The sequence below is a fragment of the Malus sylvestris genome, chromosome 9 (genome assembly GCF_916048215.2).
Source record: "Malus sylvestris chromosome 9, drMalSylv7.2, whole genome shotgun sequence".
Taxonomy (NCBI): Eukaryota; Viridiplantae; Streptophyta; class Magnoliopsida; order Rosales; family Rosaceae; genus Malus; species Malus sylvestris.
The window spans coordinates 11,831,663-11,857,937 of record NC_062268.1 but is presented as its reverse complement, the minus strand read 5'-3'; the positions used below and the strand labels follow the sequence as shown (position 1 = coordinate 11,857,937).

The window sequence follows — 26,275 nt, the reverse complement described above, 5'->3', positions numbered from 1 at the left end:
CCGTTGGGCCCAAACCTAAAAGGCTCGGTCAAAGTCGGCCCAACTACAAAAACACGTGGCCCCTGTTTATTGGGTCGGTAAATTCCTCATGTCATATCGTAGAAAAGTAGTGGAACCCAACCCTGTCATCGACGCAACAACGCGTCAGCTGCCCCACCACCATAAAGTAATACAATAATCTCCTGCACCCACTCCCAACGGAACCTCCCTTCAGTCCCCACCCCATTGGTCCAATCCCTTGCTTCATCGAATCAGAAGCTCCCACGTAGCAGCGAAAGCGAAGGAAGCATGGCAGTTGCGTAAATTTTGCAAGCACTGGGGTCAAAGACCCCCGCGAAATTATCTGAAATTTGTATAGAGTTTGGACTGTGGTGTGTTAAACGTATGCTTTGTGTCAACGGACGCCAAATGAGATTCAAATGCAGCCGAATTTCTAGCTCAAGAGAGAGAAAGAGGGGGATAACTGACTTGTAGTTATTAAAATATTGGTATTGATGGGAGTATCGATGTGTAAATTTGTGGAATATATTCAGATATATCGAATATAGATATCAATTTATGTTGCTTTGGATGAAAATAATGAAAAATTAAATCGAAACTTTAAGGATTGTCAAACATTAATTTAGACGAAATTTAAGAGTTTATTCGATATCTAACCGATATGTCAGAAATATCGACGATACATGTCGATTTCAGCCTAAACATAAGAGTTTCTTCGATATGCGGTGAAGTTTCACCTCCCATTTCTATAATTTTTTTTATTTTTTTAATATTTTTATTTATTATCGACTGTATTGAAGACATTTTAAAGACTCCTTACATGTCACATGTAGATTACTATGTGGATGATAATAAAACAACGAAATATTAACAAAAATGTACAATATGGTTGTTGTATAGACACGAAATGTTACGATAACGGTATATTCATGCTATATCAATGATTTATGGAGATGGAGAGAGAGAGAGAGGTTTCCGTGTTTTGTGAAGGTTTGTGAGTGAGTGTTTGAAAAAATAAAAAATAATATTTTTTCGTAATACTGCTGAAGGCACTGGTGCTTGCCTCCAATCATTTGACTCTATTTTTTCCCCCAATTTTAATGTTTTTATAATTTTGGAGTTCCTGTTATTACAATTTTGCGATTGTGCTGAGGGGCAATTTTCTTACATTTTCTGTCTGGTTTCTCGGCGAGCGAGGAGGAAGTGGAGGAGTAGAAGAAACATATATCTCTGCTTCTACGAAACTCTCACGCGCACGTACACACATACTCTCTTTCTTTCTCTAGAATTCCATGGTGATCATGACAAAGAGCTCTGAAATCAGTATTGCCAGATAACCCAACTCCAATGGACTCTCTCTAACTGCTGCTTTTGTCTCTACTCTCTCTCTCTCTCTCTCTCTCTCTCTCTCTCTCTGTATAAGGTACTCTCTCTCTAGGCTCTTTCTATTTCTCTACTTCACCGTTTCGTGAATTGATTGAGGTAATTCAAGTTTGGGGTTTTTTTTTCTTGCGATTTTTGAAGTTTTGGGATCTTTGATGTGATTGGTTGATGATATTGCATGTGGGTTTTTCTATTTTTGTCAAATTAATTTTGCTATTGAGGGATAGTTGGTTAATTTGAAGCTAATTTTGGGGGTTCTGAAGTAGGTAGGTGTAGAAAAAATTTCAACATTTAAGTCCATTTGTTGAATTTGCATGCTAGATTTGAGTTTGGGACTTCGTTTACTTGTTACCCAGTTGGATTTTTGAGCTACTTCAGCAGTTTCTTCGTCTTAATTTGCAAACAATCTGATCATGTTTGACTTATCATTTTGTTTTTGGGGTAATCTGTCAAGCTGGTAATATTTTTACCCCATCAATTCGAAAACTTGCATGGTTTTTGATAGACCCTTTTGATATTGGTGGAGAAATCTGTAGTTATATCAGTCAATCTGATCGTCGGTAATTCCGGTGGATGTTTGATTTTAGTGCTGCTGGATACTTAGTCCTTTGATTATATTCTTCTCTGCATGTATCTAAATTTGTCGGTATATTTTTTCGTAGATTTTTTATTCATCAATTTGTAAGTACTAAAGAGAGCAAATGTATTATTTACCTCTTCAAGTTTGATAGTTCTGACATATATGTGTTTATATTTTGATGTTCTTCTGGTTTTTCTTGGTTAAAATGAAGATTAATTATTGATGCTTTCCAATTTCTGTTGTGCTGAGTCACATTATGTTGATTGCTCTGTTGATTCAACAAATAGAGAAACGCTGTGGAACTTAGCTGAAGTCTTTGCTTTTGGAGTTGTGAAGTTAGCAATAAATTATGTTAAAATCCTAATGAACATACAGAGAACGTCAATGGAATATACGGAGCAACATGATTGGGATTCAGGACTACCTTTACCTTGTTTTAGTCACCCAAACGACTATTTTAACCACGCACTTGAACTCAGGATAAACTTCACTGGTTTCTTTGTTTTTATTTTTTTGCACCATATGGACTTCTGTATGTATTATTTGTTTGTTAATATTTTTGGATGCATGTGATGCATCTGCATGTACACACGCATGTTTTCTGAACTAGCAAAATACATTTTGACAGTTTGTTGATAACTGAACGTTATATATTTACTCTCCTTGTTTTGCAGAAAGTGATTCAATGGAGAAACATTTAGGGGATATACTATTTGGTCGTTCTGAAGGTTCCCTCTCTTTTCTTTACTGATGGAAGCATTGTGCAGGCGCATAGCCACGTACATATGCTATATACATATTACATATATTTCCTTATGTATGTTTGATGTTTCTCTTGATAGTCATTTATAACCAATTGTGTAGGGGCCTTCAAGATTCCATCTGCTAATAATCACCATGCATCAAGTGATACTAGCTTGTTTTTGAGCTCATTACCTGTCCTTCCACATGGAAAGTGTACGTGCAAGTTATTTTTGTGATGAAAATGTTATCCCTATCTGTAGAATGGCCGTTGAGAGTTGAGTCTTGATTTTCTGAATATGCAGTGAAATTTCCTGTTTCGGAGCATTTTGGTCAGTCTGTTGATGATAGTTTACCCAAATTAAACAATGTTGAACAAGAAAATGAGACTAAGGATTCACTTGAAAGAGATGAATCAAAGGCATTCGGGGTCATGCTTCCTGATGATGAAGATGATCTCTTAGCAGGCATAACAGATGATTTTGATCTAAGTCGATTGCCTAATCAGCTGGAGGAGATGGAAGAGTATGATCTGTTTGGAAGTGGAGGTGGTATGGAGTTGGATTTTGAATCCCAGGATAGCCTCGGTATTGGCATGTCAAAACTAGGCATATCTGATGGGGTTGTTCCAAATGGGATTGGTCATTATGCTCTTCCAAATGGTGTTGGAGCTGTGGCTGGGGAGCACCCGTATGGAGAGCATCCATCTAGAACCTTGTTTGTTAGAAATATCAACAGTAACGTCGAGGACTCTGAATTGAGAACTCTATTTGAGGTATGCTACTGTGGTAGTCAGTTTTCTATGGGATCTTTGCCTGGTATATTTTGTTTTATATCCTGGTTTTCTATGTGTTGGTTCAACATTGACTAGTTTTCTTTTGGGTGGTTGAGTTACGGGTTGCATTGGAGTTTCGTTTTGGCTCTCTTTGTCAAGTCTATATTGTTGTAACTTGCACTGACAAACTCACCGAATAATATAGGTTTCGGGTTTAGTGATTAACAACAATCTTGTTAATGTTAGTGACCTCATTCTGCTACAATTCGGAGTAATGTACTCCCATTATTCATTAGAGATAATTTTAAGCCTGTGTCAACATTGTTCTTGTCGGTGGGAAGTTCTTCGCTGCAGTCTTTTGTTAGATTATGAATTTGGTACACTAGTCATCCTGCCCTTGCAATCATTTATCTTTTTTCTTTCGGAGAGTTTGCTCTTGGTGTATGGGAAACAGAAGGTCTCTAATTTGGTATTGGTAGTGTTTTTCTGATTTTTTGTTGCCCTTTAAAAATAAAAGTTCTTGTAAATGTATATACAACTTTTCACTCATTCAAAGAACTCTCATTTTTTCCCTAGCAATTTGGGGATATCAGAACTTTATACACTGCATGCAAGCACAGGGGCTTTGTGATGATATCTTACTACGACATCCGAGCCGCTCGCACTGCAATGCGTGCGTTACAGAACAAGCCCTTGAGACGGAGAAAACTCGACATTCATTTTTCTATTCCCAAGGTTTGAATAAATATCTTCTCTTATATTTGTTCAGGCACTAGTGATTCAATCATAATATTCATAATGCATCAGTCCTTTTCCGTGCTGAAATTCAGGACAACCCGTCAGAAAAGGATATCAACCAAGGAACTCTTGTGGTGTTCAACTTGGATGCATCAGTGTCAAATGATGACCTTCGACAGATATTTGGGGCTTATGGGGAAGTCAAAGAGGTAAAACTTTTGTGTGAAAATGTTTACTTTTTCTTATCGTCCTAGAATTGCATGTGCAGTTGTGCACCTTTTCACTATCATCATTGGTTGTATAAATTCTGAATTTCCATGAGTAAAATGCAGATCCGGGAAACCCCACACAAGAGACACCATAAATTCATAGAGTTCTATGATGTTAGAGCTGCAGAGGCAGCTTTAAGGGCATTAAATAGGAGTGACATAGCTGGGAAACGCATAAAGCTCGAACCCAGCCGCCCTGGTGGAGCACGTAGAAAGTGAGTATGAATTTACTTACTGCGGGTTCTGCAACAATTTGACAATTTGAGCTCAGTTGCATTGCCCTGAATTTATCATCTTAGTAATTTCCTAAGGTGCAAATAGTGAGGTATAAGGGTTTTCTTGGATCAATTGTGATTAACTATTCTTATTTCCAAAGACAACATTATATCCAAGGGAATATATGTTTTCTTTGGTAGATGGCTGTTTACGTGTCTTCAAGCACTGTCAATTACTGTATGGAATCAGGTTCACTTTGAATACAAGTTTTGTGGTGAAATTTAATCTGAAGTGTTTATGAGAACTTCCTTACATCTAAGGGAATCATAGCCAGGGATATACTGTCAAAGGTCTTTTTGATTACTTATTCAATACATAGGTCCTTTGCTATATGTAGCTTATTTATTACATAGGTCTTGAGCTATATGTAGACTCTCTAGATGCGGCTTGTCTTTGGATATGTTTTGACTCCCTTCGTGTTATACATTTAACCTTTCTGAATCCATGCTACAGATTTAATGTTGATGTTGTCGTTAAATTGTTAAGCTAGGTAAATAATTAATTCATTGCACTTTCTTTTTTTGTGAAGCTTGATGCAACAACTTACTCAAGAGCTTGAACAAGATGAAACTTGGAGTTTCCGACATCAAGTGGGTTCACCTGTGACCAACTCTCCTCCAGGTAGGTCTCTCAGATCTGAAACTCAATTATGCATGTGCTTGTGCTCATCGATTCCTGTATTGGTGGTTTGGTACTTTTTGGGAATCAACATCCTGCTCTGAGCTAAAACATTGGCTACCATGACAGGTACCTGGGCGCATATTGGAAGCCCCATTGAGCATAACCAGTATGCTTTTAGTAAATCCCCGGGTCTGGGAAGCCTCAGTCCAGACAGCAACCATTTGCCTGGGTTAGCTTCAATTCTCCCAGTTCATTTGTCTAACTCTCCTAAGATTGCACCTATTGGTAAGGACCAAGGAAGGGCAAACCATATAAATCCGATGTATAGCAACTCTCCATCAACACAAGGAGCAGCGTATCAGCATTCTCATTCCTATCCAGAGCAGAAATTAAGTGCAAGTCCAGGTCCCATCTCATTGGGCGAGTCAAATTCAACTTCATCAGGGATTGGAACATTGTCAGGTCCTCAGTTTCTCTGGGGCAGTCCATCTCCATCTCCTTATGCTGACCCTAGTTCTTCTGCCTGGCCAACCTTGTCTGCGGGGCATCCATTTTCATCTAGTGGACAGGGGCAAGGCTTTTCATCGACCAGCCGGCATGGCTCTTTGCTCAGTTCACACAACCATCATGTGGGATCTGCTCCAACCGGTGGTGTTCCTCTAGAGAGGCATTTTGGCTTTTTCCCAGAGTCACCAGAAACATCCTTCATGAATCCAGTGTTTGGGGGCATGGGTTTAAGTCGCAACAGTGGGAATTACATGATGAACATGGGTGGTCGTGCAACTTTGAGTGTTGGTGTTGGTCTTCCAGGAAACGTTACTGAAAATGGCTCACCTAATTTCAGAATGATGTCAATGCCAAAGCATGGTCCTGTGTACCTTGGGAATGGTTCATATACTGGACCGGCAGCAACCATCAGTGAGATGTTGGCTGATCATGGTAGAAGTCGGCGAATAGAGAATCCTGGGAATCAGATGGATAGTAAAAAGCAGTATCAACTTGATATAGATAAAATTATCAGTGGGGAGGATACTAGGACTACTTTAATGATAAAAAACATCCCGAATAAGTAAGAAAAAAGTTGTAATCAGCCTAGGAAGTGGATATGTGCAACTTTTATTTTTTGTTGGGTTATGGTTTTGAATACCTTTATCATTCTGCTCTATATTGTCTTTCTCATATTAGGTACACTTCCAAAATGCTGCTGGCTGCTATCGATGAAAACCACCGTGGTACATACGACTTTCTCTACCTGCCAATTGACTTTAAGGTAATTCTTTGCACAAATGCTGATGTGAGTTCTCTATAATTTTCGCAAGTTGATATAATGCTAATGGAACACGCTTCTCCTTTTTGCAGAATAAGTGCAATGTGGGTTATGCCTTCATCAATATGGTGTCTCCTACCCACATTATAGCCTTCTATGAGGTAGTTTGGTCATTTTAATCCGTTTGTTTGTTGCTGGTCAATCCCAAGAACTTTATCCTAATATTTGACTGGCAATACAAGAATGCTTTATAAATTCATCAGTTGGAGTTAAAACGGTTTGGAACGCATTTAATATTTATGAGTACTTATATCATTAAAATTGGTGCAGGCATTAAATGGGAAGAAGTGGGAGAAATTTAACAGTGAAAAAGTTGCTTCATTGGCATATGCACGAATCCAGGGCAAAGCTGCGCTTGTGACTCATTTTCAGAATTCAAGCCTAATGAATGAGGACAAGCGTTGCCGGCCCATTCTCTTCCACTCAGAGGGCCAAGAGACTACCGACCAGGTTATATGTTTGATTTATCTGTCTCCGTCGTGCGTTTATGATGCTACTGGCCATTTCCTCCCCTAACGTTGACCTGTGCTAAGTCATTCAGATACCGTGTATTGTTTTCTGATGATTTCTGTATGTTTGTCAATCCTACAGGAAAATTACCTTTCCAGAAATTTGAACATATGTATCCGGCAGCCAGATGGCTCTTACTCAGGCGACTCATTGGACAGCCCAAGGGGGGATCTGGATGAGAAGCCAGATAACAGTTAACAGTTATTGTTATTTCTTACTCGCCTGAGCAGCAGGGGGTAGGGCTGCTAACTTGTGCATAGTTAAGTGTACAGTGTAGAGACGGAAGTCAAGCTATGGGGCGTATGATAACTAAATTATGGCTAGTGTCCGCTTTCGAGTGCTGGATACCTCTGAATTTACTGAGGAACTTATTGAAGCGAAAGCGGCGGAGAGCATTTTGTTAGTTTGTAGCTGTGGAAATTGTTATTCAACCAAGGAGTCGAATAAGGTGAAGCATATCGCTGAATTGTGAAGTCGCTCTGCAGCCACATGCGTTACTCAACCAGTTTGTGCAGAATCTCTCCCTTCGGTTTTTCCCCTCTTTTTTTTTTTTTTGGGGTAATCTCCTGACTCTTTCAAATCCCATTTGCAAATATGATTTACGTGTTTATATGGCGAAATGCCTTGTTGGGTTTAGGGCTTCAGGAGCTGTGTATTTTGTATAGAGGGAGGTCAAACAGAATCATCTTGTTCATATGTGCTGGTCTTGTTATGTACTCGACAAAATTTGTATCGGATTAAATAAATTCATGGCTGCACAGATGTTTATATATCTCTCATTTGCTTGTACAAATTTATGTGCCTGCTCGAAAATTCTGGTATACTCGGTTAATTTTATGCACCGAGATCTTGATCGTTGGATTCTTGACTAAACATTTGACCGGAAACCCCGTGCCGGGTGTGATTCTCATAGAGAGTGCTGGTGAAAGTAGGTGTAAAAGAGGTTGAACTGCCACAAAACATGGCACTGACTCTGAGCACGATTCATTTGGAGCAGAAAATGCATGTTTTGTGGCCCGAGCACAATAATACATTTAAATCGAACAATGCATCATATTCGTGTGACATGACATGCTTATTGTGTCATACCAACACGAGGGAGACAAACTTAACTAGCTTCAATCCGAAGGCCAAAAATAAACAAGGGCGTGTAGAGGGAGGTAATTGGTGTGTTTGTGAACATATTTTAAAGCTGAATTACAACAGGAGAAGTTGTAATGTCATACCAGAAATCTCAGATACCAAACACTGAATGTCGGTCATGTGTCATGACTCATTAGCAGAATAAAAGGTAAACTCGCCTTCTTATATCGCAGAGCTTGGCCGGTAGAACAATGCTGTCATAAATTATTCAAGTTATCTAACCATTTTACTCTCTTCAAGTCTGTAGAGCATCAGCAATGGAACCTGCAAGACTTAACACCTCGAAGGGAGCTTTATTAGCTATGGCTTTGACAGTAAGCGGGCAGGAATCCGTGATCCAAAAGTACGCAAATGCCTTCTCCAAGCCATCTGAAAATCAAATCAAAATGGCAAATAAGGAAATGAGGACTGCGGAAATTACAAAGACAGCATATACAACAGCATGGAGGTGGTGCTTACCATCCTTGTGAGTGAACCTCTCCCACGAGCGTTTAGGAAATACACCATGGGTTACATAAGAGCTAACCTTGGCTGCACCATGAGCTGCCAAAACTTTCTGCCAGAATGCAGAAGGCGCAAAGGGAATGATTAAGGCAAATTTGAAGTTGCGAAAGCATTACATAAACGCTTGAAATGTTTCTGATGTTTACATGACAATAACAGATACAAAGGTACGAGATGTGATCACAAATAATTTAGAAATAACAAAGCAATGTGCAAGGTACACAATCTAGTTCAAGCTCGACAAAGTAAAGCTTGCCATATTCTGGTAACTGAGAATTGCAATGTGAAAGAACTTAAACTTGTCAAAATTTGGAAGCAACATATTCAAAAGTACATAAACTGCAGGGAAGAAAAATGTTTATGAGTAGGGGTCACCCCTTGAAAAAAATTACCTGGCACTCAATTAGGGTGCTGCCAGATTGCACTAAGTCATCGACGATGACTACATGACAACCAGCAGGATTTCCCTCTTTTATCCGAACTATCCTCTTGTCACCTTCACGAACCTTATTGCACACCACCTGCAATTAAACATCATCTGATTCACAAAGGTGACATTTGAAATAAAATTATAGAAAATAATCTCACTTCAGAGAAAAGCTCAGACTAACCATGGGAAAATGATCCAACTGCTTGTGGAATCGCTTCCATGCTCCATCATCGGGAAATGCAACAACTATCTGGAAAGGGACCACAATTAGAATGGAAAAAAAAAAAAATACAGCCAGGTAGCCAGCATTCCTAGACAACGCATGGAAACCAAAAAAAGTTACTGCAAGACACCGTTGTGAGACGCATGGAAGATTATGCAGCACACTCACCTTATCGGAGTCAGAAAGCTGGTGGAGACGCTGCTTTAACAGTGGAATTCCAGTCTCAAACAAAGGCAAAACATGATCACCAAAATAAAACCTTTCCTGCATAAAAGTTAAACTGAAGTAATTAACACAAATATTCAGCCGAAAAATTAATGACAAGCGATAATTTACAGTTCCACCTCACTACATTACACCTTAATGAAAAGGAGATTAGACTGAACCATATGTACAAGTTATTAAATATATATGTACAAAGTAACTTGATAGAAGAATTTATGCCAGAAATTTTTAAAAGAGTGACCAGTTTAATTATATTAAAAATTAAAAAGCTCGTGCATGAGGACAAGGGGAAAAAGAAACAACCAGCATAACTAAACAAACCTGTAAAGCATGGATGTCATAGATGACTAAACTGGTTGGGCCACCCCTGGATATGGGAATATTTGACAACATTCTCGCCATGGTAAACGCAGTTGCTACGTCCCCTTCTTCTTCCATTCTTTCAAAGGAACCAGTAGGAAAGAAAGGCAATACTAATGTGAAGGACGCAACAAACAGCCGGGGCAGTGCATATATTACAGAAAGCTGCTCAAATATAACTCCTTGGGAGCTGAAGGATGCCAGAAAGGCAACATGTTGGCCTCGAAGATCTTGTGCATTGTTTATAAAAATGTTTGGAAATCCATCATCAAAATTCCTGGATAAATACGATCACAATCAGTATTCCCACTCACCTTACACAATTTATTTGTGTATTACACATGCCATCTGTACAAGCATAACTCAATCGGGTAATTCAATTTCTGATAAATACTAAACGACATCCCAGATACACATTTTTTCTCTATTCCCCTTATTCTGGTTTCAAAGATTCTATATTTTCAATACCCTTCACCATCCAATTTACCCAGCATTCAAGTTATCCACTTTCCCAAACTCTTATATGCAGAAGCGTTACAGAAGAACAAAAGCTTGGTTCTTTTGGTTTTATTCTGTTAACATTAATTGTACCACAACTACCTTCAGAAAACTAAACAGATGCAGAAGAAAATTATCCAACTTTTGTTTTCATTAAATTAGCTGAAATAACGAGTACCCATCTCAAATTCATCATTAATAAACAAAATGAATCAGATTTAATAACATGGGTAGTCAAGCAAGCTATCAAGCAGAATAAAAAAATAGCATGAGAAAACGTGTTAGAGAGAAAGAGAGAGAGGACCTCCATTTGATGGTCTGGAGGATGATGTGGTCGGACTGAGAAGCGACCTGGCGAGCAAGGTCTTCGCACTCGGCGCAGTAGAAGAGGTAGAGCTGCTTCTGCTGTGACTTGTCCATGGCCGCCTATCTTCAAAAGAAACAGAAGTTACAGAACCCACAAACTCTACTGAGACATAGACAGAGGGTTTTAAGGGAGATTGTGAGAGTTGCAAAGACTTTGTTTGGCTACTCAATGGTAATTTCCACTTTACCATCTCCAGATTTTGCCAAAATCACACTTTTACTAAACTTGCTTTTTTTTCGTCTCACTTTCATATATATATTTTAACAAACGATATTATCTACATTAAAGAGGAGGAGGTGAATTTAGCCTCACAATGAGCTAACAATAATATGGTTCAAATTCGTCTTTGACGAAAATTGAATATAAGACTTTACTTACAAGTGAAGAGGAATATCATTAGATCTTTCATACTTAAAATTTAATTTTTCTTCCACTTTTATACTTCTGTTAGCCTAGCTGTTAACTTTTCTATTAATTGATGACGTGACAGGATCTTTGGTCCACTAATTTGTTACTACTCTAAGTATCGTAAATTCATACTTGCTATCCTTAGATTTTTCGTCTCACTTTTATACTTTGTTGATGTACAAAATTAATGAGGACTTTGGTACAACAGAAAGTGTCAAGTTTGTGACTTTCGCTAGATTGCTCCGGTCATTAGTGTGGATAAGTATGTAAATGGATAGAGATAGGGAAGCAAACACAAGATGTACGTGGTTAACTCAGATTGGCTACGTCCACGGAGTAGAGGAGTTCTCATTAATTGTGAAGGGTTTACACAAGTACATATGTTCAAACTCTCCTTTAGTGAGTACTAGTGAATGATTTAGTACAAATGACATTAGGAAATATTGTAGGAGAATGATCTCCTTTTATAGAAGAGAGTTTCTAGCTTTGTTCTGACATTGACACGTGTCGTGTTGTGATTGACTTCCGATGTTGACACATGTCGCGTTATGATTAGCTTCTGATGTCGACACGTGTCGCGCTGTGATTAGCCTCTTGGTTGGAGGGAAACTTTTCTGGGTCCTTAACTGTATAACGTTGACCGGTGCTCGGTAGTTTCAGGATTGGTCAAGTATGGTACAAACAGTGCTCCCCTAAGTTCCCGAGTGAGGGAAGCTCCTCGGTTGGGGACTTGCAAGATCCAAGCCGCTGAGTAATCACAAAACTTCTAAGTACTAAAGTGTGGTATCGTCTTCACTTGCCTTATCTGTTTCATAGGTAGATGTGGCATCTTCTCTAGAAGTACTCTTCCTCCATCTAGGAGTAGTATCTTTAACCGGTGGAGATGCACAAGGTAATGTATCAATTTCACTTGAAGCTTACTTGTAGTTTCAGGCTTGGTCAAGTGCGATACAAACCATGTAGTAGGAGTCACCCAAGTCGCCGAGCTAGGAGATCTGCCGAAAGAGGTGACATACAATGTAAGCAATCAGAGCTCCAATCAATCAGTCCCAGATCAGAAGTTTGATTTCGAGTTCCGGCAGATTGTTCTCATTCTCCCTATCTTGCAGGCAGCATGAAGGATAAAGAAAAGAAAAAGGAGAAGAGATGATATGAGATACTTTTGCTTTTGAAGAAGTAACTTTCCACATGCTTATTCTTGAACTGGGATAGAGGGTTTTCTGGTTTCCTCCAGAGTATAAGGCCGACTCAAGAATTTGAGGGTTAAAACAAGTTCATCAAATCAAGAGTGCGTTCGACCTTGATGATATAGGATACTTTTGCTGTTGACAAAGTAATAGATGAATCGGCACATGTTCTATTGTGCTTGTCTCCACATGCTTCCCTGTATCTTTCTCACTTGCCCTATCTGTTCCTCAGGTAGATGTGGTATCTTTTCTAGAAGCATAAGATGTTGAAAATGAGTACTCGAGAGCAATGTCAGGTAAGTAATAAGGCAAGGAGTTCCAGGCAGTCAGTTCCTGATTGAAAGCTTGATTCCAAGTGCTGACTGATTGCTCTCTTTCTCATTGTCTTGCAGGTGAGAACAAGGTCAAAGGAAAAGACAGGGAAAAAACATGATATGGGATACTCTTGCTTTTAACCCTGATGATATGAGATAATCTTGCTCTGGTGTTGCTTGTTTGCAGAGGTATTATCAGGGGGAAAAGAAGCTGAGTATTTCGAGAGACTCTGCTGAGAGTGCCCTCTCGGATGTGAAGAAAAGTTAAGCATTTTTTTTATTTGCAGGTCTGCCTAGCTGTGGAGGATGAAAGTCGACATATATAGGAATTATCCCAACAACAAGTAGTAATGCTATTCCTTTACCCTTCTTGGTCATAGCAATGTAGTGGGAGCTGCAAGCTTCACGTGTTTTAACTTTGTTAGAGCACTTTGAAAAAGTGGTCTGTGGTATCTGGAAAGCTGATGTTGCATGTGAAGATTGCAGACAAATTTTATTCAAGGAAATCTGGCTCTCGAAGTTCGGAGAGTGATGCCTCTTCGGTTTTCGAACAAGCAATCCAATCTTGTTGGGGATCTAGCTTTCGAGATTCGGAAATCGTTGAGCAATCCTATTGAGAAAGTAATCTTGTTGGGAGTGTTTTCTCGATGTGAGTAAAGGTTGGACATTTTTGCCAGTCTGCCTTGCCATGGAGCACGGAGGTTGACACACATAGGGACTTTTCAGTTATCAAGCAGTGGTGCTGTTCCTTTACCCTTGTGGGTAATAGTAGGGTAATTGGACCTTTAAAATTTATATGTCTAAACTTTGTCAGAGATCTTTAGTAAAATTATCTGTGGTACCCGAGGAGCTGATGTTATGTGTGTGGATTGTCGACATATTTTACTCAGGAAAATCTGCTTCTCGAAATCCGGAGAGTGGTGCCTCTTCGATTTTTGAACAAACGACCATGCTACCATTTCTTTTATAGGGGCACCAATTGTGTGCAATAAGTACTTTTAGAGAGTTATTGCTTGTAGGAAATTTCCCCTTATTTTCGTACTTCAGATATTTATTGGACCTTATTTCTCCTTCATCATTTCTGAAAATGTCTGGCTCATCCAACCGTTGTTTCGACTTGAACTTTGGTGAAGAGGCAGCCATGCCTCCTCAAGACAACATATGGCGCCCATCCTTCTTATTCCCTGCTGGTTCTCTTACCGTTGGGGACTCTGTGATGAAGAATGATATGACCTATGCGGTGGTGGCTAGAAACCTTCTCACTCCCAAAGATAACATACTACTTTCCAAAAGGTCTGATGAGTTGGCTGTTAAGGATTCTTTAGCTCTCAGTGTTCAGTGAGCAAGTTCTGTGTCTAATATGACCCAACGCCTATTTGCTCAAACCCGTCAAATTGAATCATTAGGGGCTGAAGTGATAAGTCTCAAACAAGAGATTAGAGGGCTCAAGCATGAGAATAAACAGTTGCACAGGCTCGCACATGACTATGCTACAAACATGAAGAGGAAGCTTGACCAGATGCAGGAATCTGATGGTCAGATTTTACTTGATCATCAGAGGTTTGTGGGTTTGTTCCAAAGACATTTATTGCCTTCGTCTTCTAGGGTTGTACCGCGTAATGAAGCTCCAAATGATCAACCTCCGATGCCTCCTCCTTCTGGGGTTCTGTCCAGTACTGAGGCTCCAAATGATCACCCTCTGGTACCTTCTCTTTCTGGGGCTCTGCCGGCTGCTGAGACTTCTCCTGAGCAACTTTTGTGAAGGCTCCCTCTTGTTTGTTTATTTTGATTCATGTATATGTACATATTTGTAACTTATCGGAGATATCAATAAATAAGTTTTGCTTCATTTCAACGTATTGTATTAAATACACCAAAACCTTCTTCACTAAGTTCTTTGAATTTTTTCTTTTGTTGAAGCTTGTATGTTGAAGCTTTGTGAGTGAAGTATGTATGTTGAGGTAGTGTTCCCTTAATTTCCCGAGTGAGGAAAACTTCTCGGTTTGAGACTTGAAAAATCCAAGTCACTGAGTGGTCGTAAGACTTCCGAGTATCAAGGCGCAGTAGCATATGGTAGGAGTCCCCTAAGTCTCCGGTCGATGGAGTTGACGAATGAGGTATTTCCTTTCTAAGTGGTAGTCCAAAACTCCTCCTTCATATATATTTGTTATGAAAGTTGTTAGGCCCAAAGAAGAGGAAGCCTAGGCAATTTTTTTTTCTTTTCGAATTTCTGAAATATATATATATATATATATATATTTTTTTTTTTTTTAAGCTTTGGTGTTGAAGTTTTGTAGGTGAAGCTTTGAGGTTGAAGTTTTGTTGGGTACCATGAATTGATTTTTCTTCACACTATCTTGATTAAGATAGTGTGAAGCTTTTGAGAATTGTGGTTGAACTCCTTTGATGAGGCTCTTGTTGGCACCATAAATTGGTTTTGCTTCACACTATCTTGATCAAGAATGTGTGAAGCTTTTGAGAATTGTGGTTGCCCTCCGTTGATGAAGTTTTTGTTGGCACCATAAATTGGTTTTGCTTCACATTATCTTGATCAAGAGTGTGTGAAGCTTTTGAGAATTGTGGTTGCCCTCCATTGATGAAGCTCTTGTTGGCACCATAAATTGATTTTGCTTCACACTGTCTTGATTAAAAGTGTGTGAAGCTTTTGAGAATTGTGGTTGCCCATCATTGATGAAGCTCTTGTTGGCACCACAAATTGGTTTTGCTTCACACTGTCTTGATCAAGAGTGTGTGAAGCTTTCTACGAGTTGTAGTGTTTGCTTGTTACAGAGGAGAAATGTCTAAAGCAGATGAAAGATGGCTGAATAGCTAGATCTTCGTATGCCATGCACTAAAGTTGTTGTTGGCTTGCAATAAGACTTTGTTGGTGATTATAACTTTTGTTGGGCATAAGTGCTCCCCTAGTTGAGTTGTCAAGCTTGAGGGTTTTTGATTATTTGTGAATGCTAGGAGTTCACATGTATAAGTTGTACTACCAGTATTCTGGTAGGTGGAATGAATGGTGAGTTGCTTTCATCACTTGGTTGGTGGTACGAAAGTGAGTTCCTTCATCACCTTTCATCATATTTCATCACCTGGTTGGTGGCACGAAGATGAGTTCCTTCCTCACCTGCTTGGTGGCATGAATGGCAAGTTGCCAAATGATATTAGAGTACGAGTTGTACATTTCATCATCTGGTTGGTGGCATGAAGGAGAGTATAGGTTGTACATTTCATCACCTGGTTGGTGGCATGAAGATGAGTTCATTTTTCACCTGGTTGGTGGCATGAGTGGCAAGTTACCAAATGATATTAGAGTATAAGTTGTACATTTCATCACTTGGTTGGTGGCATAAAGAAGAGTACGGGTTGTACATTTCATCACCTGGTTGGTGGTATGAAAGAGAGTACTGGTTATACATTTCATCACCTGGTTGGTGGCATGAAGATGTGTTTCTTCTTCACATTTCATCACTTGGTTGGTGAGAATAAGGGCAAGGTGTCGAGGCACATTGTAGCAAGTGTCGAACGACACAAAGTATGTTGAACCCTTTCGAAGCACAGTTGGCTTATGTATGAATATGTTGGAATGTACGATTGAACAAATATACTGTGAAACTGTTCATTTATTTGTATAGTCTTGTTGACATATACTTAGACTTTGTTTCATGTTGGAAGCATTCATGTTGAAGCTTTGAACCCAAGTGTTTCATTGCTAGGAATGTAAGAGGATTATGACCGAGTTGTCTAAATCACCTTTTTATTGAATTCATGCCAAATAGTCTTTGTTATATAGGATGTCGAGCGACTGAAGCTTAACACTTGTACAATATAAGTTTACTTGTAATAGTACTTCAAGTGATCAGCGTTCCATGGATGGCCAAGGGTCTTGCCATTGGAGCTTCTAAGCTTGTAGGAGCCAGGGCGACTGATGCCAACAACTTCAAACGGTCCATCCCAGTTTGGACTAAGTGTTCTTTCACTCGGGACTCTATCGCAGAGTAATCTTTTCTTCAATATCCAGTACCCCATTTTGAATGAACAAGGTTTGACCCTTGAGTCATAATAGTTGGAGATACGCTGCTTGTAGGTGACATTCCTCAAGTGAGCCTGGTTTTTGTGTTCCTCGACTAGATTTAAGTTGAGGGTAAGTTGTTTGTCATTTTTGCTTTGCACGTAGTTTTGGACTCGGATCGTTGCTTGCTCAAGCTCAATTGGGATAACTGCATCTGTACCAAAGGCAAGTGAGAATAGGGTTTCTCCTGTTGATGTCCGATATGAAGTGCGGTATGACCAAAGAACTTAGGGTACAAATTATGGCTAAAAACCTTTAGCTTTGTCCAAGCTGGTTTTCAAAGTTCGCTTGATTATTTTGTTGATGGCTTAAACTTGTCCATTGGACTGGGGATAAGCTAGGGAGGCAAAACATAAGTTGATGTTGAACTTAGAGCATAACACCCTGAACTTATTATTGTCGAACTGTTGCCCGTTGTCAGTGACTATTACATTTGGAATGCCTAATCTGCAAGGGATGTTCTTTCATACGAAGTCTTCTTTTTTTGCCTCAGTAATGGTTTTCAAGGGTTCTACTTTGGCCCACTTTGTGAAGTAGTTAACTGCAACGATTGCATAGCGGACCTTACCCTTCTCTACAGGCATTGAGCCGATAAAATCAAGTTCCTATTGGGCGAAGGGCCCGGGCTGATCATAGGAGTGAGCGGCTCGGGAGGGGAGTGAAAAATAGTTGCGTAGTGTTGACACTTATCACATGAGCGGGATATTCTGATGGCATCTTGGTGGAGTGTTGGCCAGTAATATCCTTAGTGAAAAGCCTTGTTTGCTAGGGATCGAGATCCAGCATGTTCTCCGCAGACTCCTTCATGTATTTCCCAAAGGATAATTTCTGCCTCTGCGGGCGTAAGGCATCTTAGGTATAGTAGGTTAAAACCCCACTTGTAGAGTTGGTCATTAATGATCAAGTAACGAGTAGCCTTGTATCGAATCTGCTTAGCTTGGACTTTGTCATTTGGAAAGGTGCCATGAGCAAGGAATCTATAAATCGGGGTAATCCAACTATCCCCCTGTTGTAAGTTGCACACTTCCGCAACCATGGTGCTTGGTGCTGCCAACAATTCGACCTGAATTTTTCTCCCAATCTTGTCTTCCACCATTGAAGCGAGACGAGCCAAAACATCTGCATGACTGTTTGCCGCTTGAGGAATTTGGGTGATCTGGTAGTGGAAGTGCTTGAGCAACAATTATGTTTGTGCCATATATGCTGCCCTGGAGCTATCTTTAGAGTCAAAGTTGTTGGTGACCTGGTTAACCACTAATTGAGAGTCACTGAAGATATCAATTTGTTTAACCCTAAGGTGTTTGGCCAAACGTAAGCCTGCTAGGAGGGCTTCATATTCGGCCTCATTATTCGACACTTTGAATTTGAAACGAAGAGCATACTCCATCGCTACTTTGTCAGAGGTCGTAAGGACTAGTCTTGCTCCACAACGCTGTTGGTTGGACGAGCCATCAACATATAGACTCCATGCTTGGGTTGTTGGTTCTATTTTCTGAGCTTCCGAGGGTAATGAAACCATTTCTTTAGGCATAGAAACAATGTTAACATGATATATGAAGTCGGTGATGAAGTCTGCTACTACTTGGCCCTTCTCAGCTGGCTTTGGTTGGTTGGAGATGTCAAACTCACCCAATGCTATTGCCCATTTGATCATTCACCCAGAAGTGTCAGGATTTTGGAGTATCTGTCGAAGAGGATGATTAGTAAGCACGATGATGGAGTGTGCTTGGAAGTAAGGGCGAAGTTTTCGAGCAGACATGACTAATGCTAGAGCTAATTTCTCAATGTTGGAGTATCGTGTCTCCGCATCTTGTAAGGCTTTGCTAGTGTAGTAGACAGGCCGTTCGACATTACCATCATTTCGAATGAGAACGGAACTTACTGCTGAAACCGATACCGACAGATAGATAATGAAAGTGTCACCAACCTTAGGCTTGGAGAGCGGATAGGCTTTACTCATGTAGTCTTTGAGGTTCTTGAATGCCTCGGCACATTTATCAGTCCATGTAATGTACTTCTTACTTCCCTTAAGTGTTTTGAAGAAATAAACACATCTGTCTGTGGCCTTAGAGATGAACCTAGTTAAGGCTGCCATCTTGCCAGTAAGGCTCTGGATGTCTTTTGAAGTTACCGGTTCCTTTATGTCGAGGATTGCTTTGATTTTCTCGGGATTAGCCTCAATGCCTCGTTGGCTTATCATGAAGCCTAAGAATTTGCCTGAGCCTATGCTGAAGTCACATTTGTTGGGGTTTAACCTCATTCGATACCTCTTCAGAATGGTGAAAGTTTCAGATAGGTTGGTGATATGTTGGTCAACATGTTTGCTCTTAACTAGCATATCATCAACGTAAACTTCCATGCTCTTCCCAATCTGTTTGACGAACATTGAATTGACCAGTCTCTGATAAGTTGTTCCTGCATTCTTTAGGCCGAAGAGTATGGCTTTATAGCAATATAGTCCTCTGTCAGTAGTGAAGGCTGTGTTTTCTTGGTCCGGGTGGTTCATCAGGATTTGGTTGTATCCTGAGTAAGCATCCATGAAGCTTATGAGTTCACACCCTGCCGTAGAGTCTATAAGTCTGTCTATGAGAGGAAGAGGAAAACTATCATTCGGGCATCATTTGTTTAGGTCAGTGTAATCGACACACATTCTCCATAAGACCTTTTGGAGCAGGAGACTTTTCTTGGTCGGATTCTTCTTAACAAGGACAACATTTGCTACCTACGTTGGATAATTGACTTCGCGGACGAAGCCTTTGCCTTTGAGTTTTTCAACTTCTGCCTTCATTGCCTCGTACCATTCAGCGTCATAAGATCTTCGCTTCTGTCTCACTGGGTTGGTCTTGGGGTCAATACTTAAGTGATGACAGATGATATCGGGAGAGATGCCTGGCATGTCCTCGTATGACCAGGCGAAGACTTCAGTGTTCTCTTGTAAAAAAGAGATCAATGCCAACCGAATTGGTGGTGACAATATTCACCATGCGATCCGAATAATCTTTTGAGATAGAGACATTCTCCAACTCTTTAGCGGGTTGTGCTTGTTGGGTGAAAGAGTCATCTCAAGGATCGTTGGGTTGACTGTTGCCACTGTGAAGATCCGAGTCGGCTTCTTCTGGGCTGGTCTTTATGACTTGGTCATGTATAGAAAGGGTTTCCATAGGCACATGCATGTGCTGTTGCTTGACTAAAGTGTTGTAACATGATCGTGCACTAAGTTGATTTCCTCTGATGTAACCATTGCCATAGGGGGTTGGAAATTTCATCAACAACATATGTGTGGATACCATAGCCTTGAGATCATTGATGCATGTGCGTCCGAAGATGACATTGTATGTCGTTGGGCAATCAACCACCAGGAAGTTAATGGTAATGGTAGCTGTGTAAGGGCATGTACCAATGGTGAAAGGTAAGTGTATGCTCCCCAAAGGTTGCACGATATCACCGGAGAAGCGTATCAGAGGAGAAATCGAGCGATCGAGTAAGTGTTCAGCTACATTAAGTGCCCTGAAAGCTTCAGTAAACATGATATTGACCGAAGCCCTCGTGTCTACTAAGATTCGTCGTACTTCAAAGTTGGCTATGTAAGCTTTCATGATCAGTGGGTTGTTGTGAGGGTAGATGATACCTCTTTCTTCCTCAGGGTAGAAACATATTGGATTCTAGTTAGGCTTTTAATACTTGCCTCCATTGATGTCTTCCACGTGAAACACTTGGTAGCCAGACCTTAAAACTCGTTCACTATTTTTCATGGCCCTGTTGGAAGATTTAGTTATGGGTGTGCCACCACTTATGGAATATATCACATTCACCTGGCGTTGGTTACGGTTACCCCTTGGAGGGTGAAAGAGGAATTGATTAATTTTTCCTTCACGTGCCAAAGCTTCAATATGATCATGAAGGGTAATACACTTCTCACCGTCATGGTCGTTATGCTTGTGGTAGTAGCAAAACGTGACCGTGTTCTTCGTGGGCTTGTAATTCGAGTGCTTTGGCTTTGACTTCGGTATCAGGTGTGCTATGCTGGGGTAAATGGCCACGCATGTGGTGTTCAAAGGTGTGTATGCCTCATACTTCGGGGTAGGGCTTGTCTTGGTACGTGCTTGACCCACTGTACTGCCTGGGGTCGGGGATTATCACGGCGATACCCTTGGTTATTACGGTAGTGTCCCTTAGTCCTTTTACTAAAATGAGACTGGTAATGATGGAACTATTTCCTTTTGCCTTGAGATTGATATGTCTGTTGACTTGGCAAAGTATTAAGTAAGGCAAGGGGAGGCACCGCTGCCGTTTGGAAGGTTGAGGTATTCTCATTTGGGTGGGTCTGGCATCTATTTCCCACTTGCTGATAGGGGATGGTTGTTGAAGGTTTCTTTTGGTATGTCATTGCCTCGACAGATACATGGTTATAAGCCTGCGCCATCACCTCAAGGTAAGACTTCCACGTGTTGGCATTGATCATGTACTTAAAGAAACAGTCACGTAGGCCTGCCGTGTAGGCTTTGAGGGCAGTCTTGTCATCTGCCTTGGCATAACGGGAATACTTATGGCTGAATCGGCCAGTATTCATACGTAATGACTCGTCTGGCTTTTGGCGAATAGTGTACAAGTCATCCGCAGAGTGCAAGCGATCGGTCTGGAAAATGTGTTGAGAAACAAACAGTTTCCTCAATTCCTCAAATGAGTCTATCGTCTCAGGTAGAAGACGGCAATACCAGTTTAGAGCTCCGCCAGAAAGGATGGAGAGGAATAGAAGACATCACTCTTCGTCGGTGTGCATCTGGTATGCCATGGTGGACTCAAAAAGGTTAATGTGTACAATTTAGTCCTCATTTCCAGTATAGAGTTGCAAGCCAAGCTTCTGCTTTGTCTTTTCTTGGAGAGGGGTGTCGATGATCCTTCTTGTAAGAGGGCCAGGCCTAGGTTGGTTCCAATCAGGTATCTCAGCTTGTCGTTCGGCCTTCAACTTGTTTACTTCCTTAAGGAGCTGGACAACAAGAGGGTCCTGAGTGGAGTCATGTACCACTGGAGCTTTTTTTCGTAAATTTCCATCTCCTCTTGGAAGTAGGAATGTTTGATCAAAAGCATGTGATTTTTCCTTAGACTCGCCATACTGACTTCCAAGGTATGTCTGTCGAAAATTCTTTGAGTCCTCTATACCTTCGTGTTTCTCTAAGACTTGTTGCCCCTTCCCCAAATTGGTAGCCGGCCTGGGACATGGGAGGGGACCGAGTCTTTCAGAGACCTTTGGGTTATTGATCTTCGAGCTTACATGGATGGGATTGTCTCGACGTTGCTTTATAGTCTCAACAATCGCAAAAGACGGTTTTCGATCCTTCCACTCCTTCTGAAAGGAGGTGCATTTCTTTACTCATTCTGTTTCGGGTCGAAGCAACTGAGTTGAGAGAAGTTTCATGTTGGTCGCCATTTCAATGAGTAGCTCGCTCCTCAACAGGAATACCCATGTCGAGGGCAAATGACCCTCCGTGTTGGGGGGCACCCAGTTGATGGTTGACTTCCACAGAGGTGATGAGCTCGTGTGTTTTAGTATATTTAGCCTCGTGAAGCATCTCGAAGACCTTCTCATACTCCTCTTAGATGATCTCATTCTTCATCGCTATCTTGTTGTTCTGAGCCTCCAGCTCATCGATTTTAACCTGAAGAGCAAACTTCTTTTGTTCACTTTTTCGTTGCTTCGCACCAGGTGCAAGAGGGGTGTCATTCTGTGTGCTGTGGCTTCCTTCGCTCCCCATGTTGGAAAGGGATGCCTAGTCAAAAGAAAGTGTACGAATGGTGAAAACCAGCTTAATAAAGCTGAAGAGAGTGGGAATACGTGTCGTTCCCACAGACAGCGCCAAATGTTGATGCACAAAATCAGTGAGGACTTTGGTACAACAGAAAGTGTCAAGTTTGTGACCATCGTTAGATTGCTCCGGTCACTAGTGTGGATAAGTATGTAAATGGATAGAGAAAGAGAAGCAAACACAAGATGTACATGGTTCACCCATATTGGCTATGTCCACGAAGTAGATGAGTTCTTATTAATTGTGAAGGGTTTACACAAGTACAAAGGTTCAATCTCTCATTTAGTGAGTGCTAGTGAATGATTTAGTACAAATGACATTAGGAAATATTGTGGGAGAATGATCTCCTTTTATAGAAGAGAGTTTCTAGTTTTGTCCTGACATTGACACGTGTCGAGTTGTGATTGGTTTCCGATGTTGACACGTGTCACGTTACGATTGACTTCTGATGTTGACACGTGTCGTGTTGTGATTAGCCTCCTGGTTGGAGGGAAACTCTTCTGTGTCCTTGACGGTATAACGTTGACTGGTGCTCGGTAGTTTCGGGATTGGTCAAGTATGGTACAAACATACTTAAAGTTACGTTTTGCTCACAGATTTATATTTTCGTTAGCATGGGCGTCAAGGGAAAGCGTGACGTGGCGATTGAATAGACGATGACTGTGCAAAAATGTGGCACTGTAGACCAAGCGCAACGTCTCGCTTTGACTGGACGATGATTGTACAAAATCGTAGTACTGTGAGCTCCGCAAGGTATACAAGATGTTTCAAGCGAAGATTTTAAAATAAGTTCCTACCAAATTAAATTTTCTCAAAAACTTGAGAGTTGCATATGCTGCCACGTGGACAAAAACCCAATTCTTGCAAATTTTTTAATTGTTTCATATGTCCATGTGGGGCCACAATGCTACGTTTTTGTACAAATATCGTTCAGTCAAGCATCACGTCACACTTTTATATAGCTCCGCATGACCATACTAACAAAAATATGAATCTAAGAGCAAAACGTAACTTTAGGTATGAAAGTGAGATAAAAAAAAATAACTAAGGGTAGCAAAGTGCGAATTTCATGATACTTGAGAGAAGTAAAGTGAGGATTAGTGGGCTGGGGTCCTGCCATGTCATCTTCATCAGTTAACAGAAAGTTAATGACTAGGGAAACAGAAGTATCAAATTGGTAGAAAATCAAACTTTAAGTGTGAAAGTGAGAAGAAAACAATTAAGTGTAGTAAAGTGCAATTTTGGTAAAATTTGAGCGTAGAAAAGTAGAAATTGCCCTTTTTTTTCAATTTTATTTAATTTTTGGTCCAACTTTAAAAGCCAATTTTGCCAGTTGTTAATGCCCTATCCCCATTAATGATCAGTCAAACCGCTATTTCCCCACATTCCTTCCACCAAAGAAAAAGTTAATTACAATTGTGAACACGGAAAATTCCTGAAACGAAAGAGACAAGAACAATGTGCACAAACAAATATTTGTGTTTTTGATGGTTTTGGGTTACAATCTCTCTCTATTTTGATCCTTTGATTCGATCTCCGTAAGGTGTTGATTTGTGGATGTTTCGTTGATCCAAGGGCCGTTGATGCTTGATCTTGGATGAACTGTTGGAAGTTTCTTCAAAGGGCCGTGGGCTTGATCTTTGAAGGTGGATTTGAGCGGATCTTCAAGGAGCCGTTGGGGCTTGATCTTGAAGAACAGTGATGAACGGATCTTCAAGGGGTTTTGGGCTTGATCTTGAAGAACAGTGATGAACGGATCTTCAAGGGCTTTTGGGCTTAATCTTGAAGAACGGTTGGATGTGTGTGGATTTGTCGATGTTTGTTGATCCAAAGGGCCGTTGGGGCTTGATCTTGGATGAACGGATGATGAACGATGGTGCTTTCTTCAAGGGCCGTCGGGGCTTGATCTTGAATTGGTGGAAGATTGTTGATCCAAAGGGCCGTTGGGGCTTGATCTTGGATGAACGGATGATGAACGATGGTGCTTTCTTCAAGGGCCGTCGGGGCTTGATCTTGAATTGGTGGAAGTTCTTCAAGGGCTGTTGGGGCTTGATCTTGAATTGGTGGATGATTGTTGATCCAAAGGGCCGTTGGGGCTTGATCTTAGGATGAACGATGAACGATGAACGAAGAACGCTTTCTTGATTCTTCGGGAACCTGGATGCTTGAGAGCTTCGGAGTTTCAGAGCTTCAGGGCTTCAAGGTGTAATATGAATTGGTTCCCCAAATGAATGAAATGGGCTTGTATTTATAGAAATTTCCAAGGCCTAATTTTGAATATAATATTCCAGATGAAATAAGTCGTTTCTGCCAGGTGTTGACACGTGTCCTATTTGATGACTTTTCCAACTCATTTCAATTTTCGTTGAGTCACACGCTACGTGTAAAATTTATGTAATACATGAGCGTTGACACTTTGATTTATCGGTCAACATTTATTTATCGAAATTTCGATGTCTACAAATGCCCCCACTTCAAGTCGCGTCGTGTACATGTGCTTGTCGCGTGTATGAGATGCGTTTTGAAGTCCCTTACTGTAGATGTCGATCCAAGGGCCGTCGAGGCTTGATCTTGAATTGGGCTGGAGATTTCTTCAAGGGCCGTTGAGGCTTGATCTTGAATTGGGCTTGAGATTTCTTCAAGGGCCGTTGAGGCTTGTTCTTGAACTTTTGTTTGAAATTTCTTCAAGGGCCGTCGAGGCTTGATCTTGAAGGTTGAAATTGGGCCACAAGGAGCTTCATGTGGTAGATGATCTTTGGCTTTGGTAATGGATGAATCGGCACGTATTTTGTTGCGCTTGTTGACTTTCCATAGCTTTGATCTTGAACTGGGTTGGAGGATTTTCTGGTTTCCTCCAATTGTTGATTTTCCACAGCTTATTCTTGAACTAGGTTTTGATTCAAGGGTGGTAGACACTTAATCTTGAATCGGACTTGTGATTTCATCAAGGGCCGTCGAGGCTTGATCTTGAATTTGGTTGGAAGCTTCTTCAAGGGTCGTTGAGGCTTGATTCTTGAAGGTTGATTCGAACACATGACAAGCAGGCACGAGGTGAAGGTGACGACTTGTTGCTCTGTTCAATCTTTCTAATTCACACCTGAGCAGTTTGGTCAACGGTATGATCTTCAAGATTGATGAACTCTTCTTCCAGTTGGGGACTTGATCTTTAAGGATTTGATTCAAGGGTGGTGAAACGGCACATGCAGCCCACAACGCCTAGTAAGTCGACCCAAGAATTTGAAGGTCAAAACGAGTTCTTCATCTCAGACTCTTTCTGCCGAGTTGACTGTGCATGCTGCATTCTTCTCTGCTTGTTTCTTCAGGCAGATATGGCAGCTTCTTGAGTTCCTCAGTTCGGACTTCTTCTGCTGAGTTGACTGTGCAGACCGCATTCTTCTCTGCTTGTTCCTTCTGTACCTTGTCTCTACATGCTGCAAGGTATCATTTTCACTTGCCTTATCTGTCCCCCAAGCAGATGTGACAGCTTCTTTGAAAGTACAGCAGCAGTGGAAGGCGA

At 40.8% G+C, this 26,275-nt stretch overlaps 2 protein-coding genes and 1 long non-coding RNA gene across 4 annotated transcripts; 2 read left to right on the top strand and 1 right to left on the bottom strand.

The window, feature by feature from the left end:
• The first annotated feature begins 964 nt into the window (after positions 1 to 964).
• LOC126582456 (protein MEI2-like 2) lies at positions 965 to 8,013 on the top strand. 2 transcript variants are annotated; one of them, XM_050246610.1, is made up of 13 exons: positions 965 to 1,423; positions 2,638 to 2,691; positions 2,828 to 2,920; positions 3,010 to 3,479; positions 4,056 to 4,214; positions 4,310 to 4,426; positions 4,550 to 4,701; positions 5,292 to 5,383; positions 5,510 to 6,452; positions 6,569 to 6,653; positions 6,743 to 6,811; positions 6,981 to 7,160; positions 7,302 to 8,013. In XM_050246610.1, exons 2-13 carry the CDS (start codon positions 2,649 to 2,651, stop codon positions 7,416 to 7,418), a joined length of 2,520 nt encoding a protein of 839 aa, XP_050102567.1. In that variant the 5' UTR covers positions 965 to 1,423; positions 2,638 to 2,648; the 3' UTR covers positions 7,419 to 8,013. The 2 variants fall into 2 exon arrangements, with proteins under 2 accessions (XP_050102567.1, XP_050102568.1); XM_050246611.1 differs by having other exon boundaries at positions 965 to 1,482.
• Positions 8,014 to 8,371: 358 nt separating this feature from the next.
• Positions 8,372 to 11,099, bottom strand: LOC126582465 (ribose-phosphate pyrophosphokinase 4). Its single transcript, XM_050246624.1, has 7 exons — positions 10,908 to 11,099; positions 10,067 to 10,382; positions 9,689 to 9,784; positions 9,479 to 9,547; positions 9,260 to 9,388; positions 8,823 to 8,919; positions 8,372 to 8,732 (listed from the first exon to the last, which is right to left on the bottom strand). Exons 1-7 carry the CDS (start codon positions 11,021 to 11,023, stop codon positions 8,599 to 8,601), a joined length of 957 nt encoding a protein of 318 aa, XP_050102581.1. The 5' UTR covers positions 11,024 to 11,099; the 3' UTR covers positions 8,372 to 8,598.
• A 13,199-nt stretch (positions 11,100 to 24,298) lies between these two features.
• Positions 24,299 to 25,172, top strand: LOC126582474 (uncharacterized). Its single transcript, XR_007609539.1, has 2 exons — positions 24,299 to 24,575; positions 24,682 to 25,172. It is a non-coding gene; the product is annotated as an uncharacterized LOC126582474 (long non-coding RNA).
• Positions 25,173 to 26,275: the final 1,103 nt, after the last annotated feature.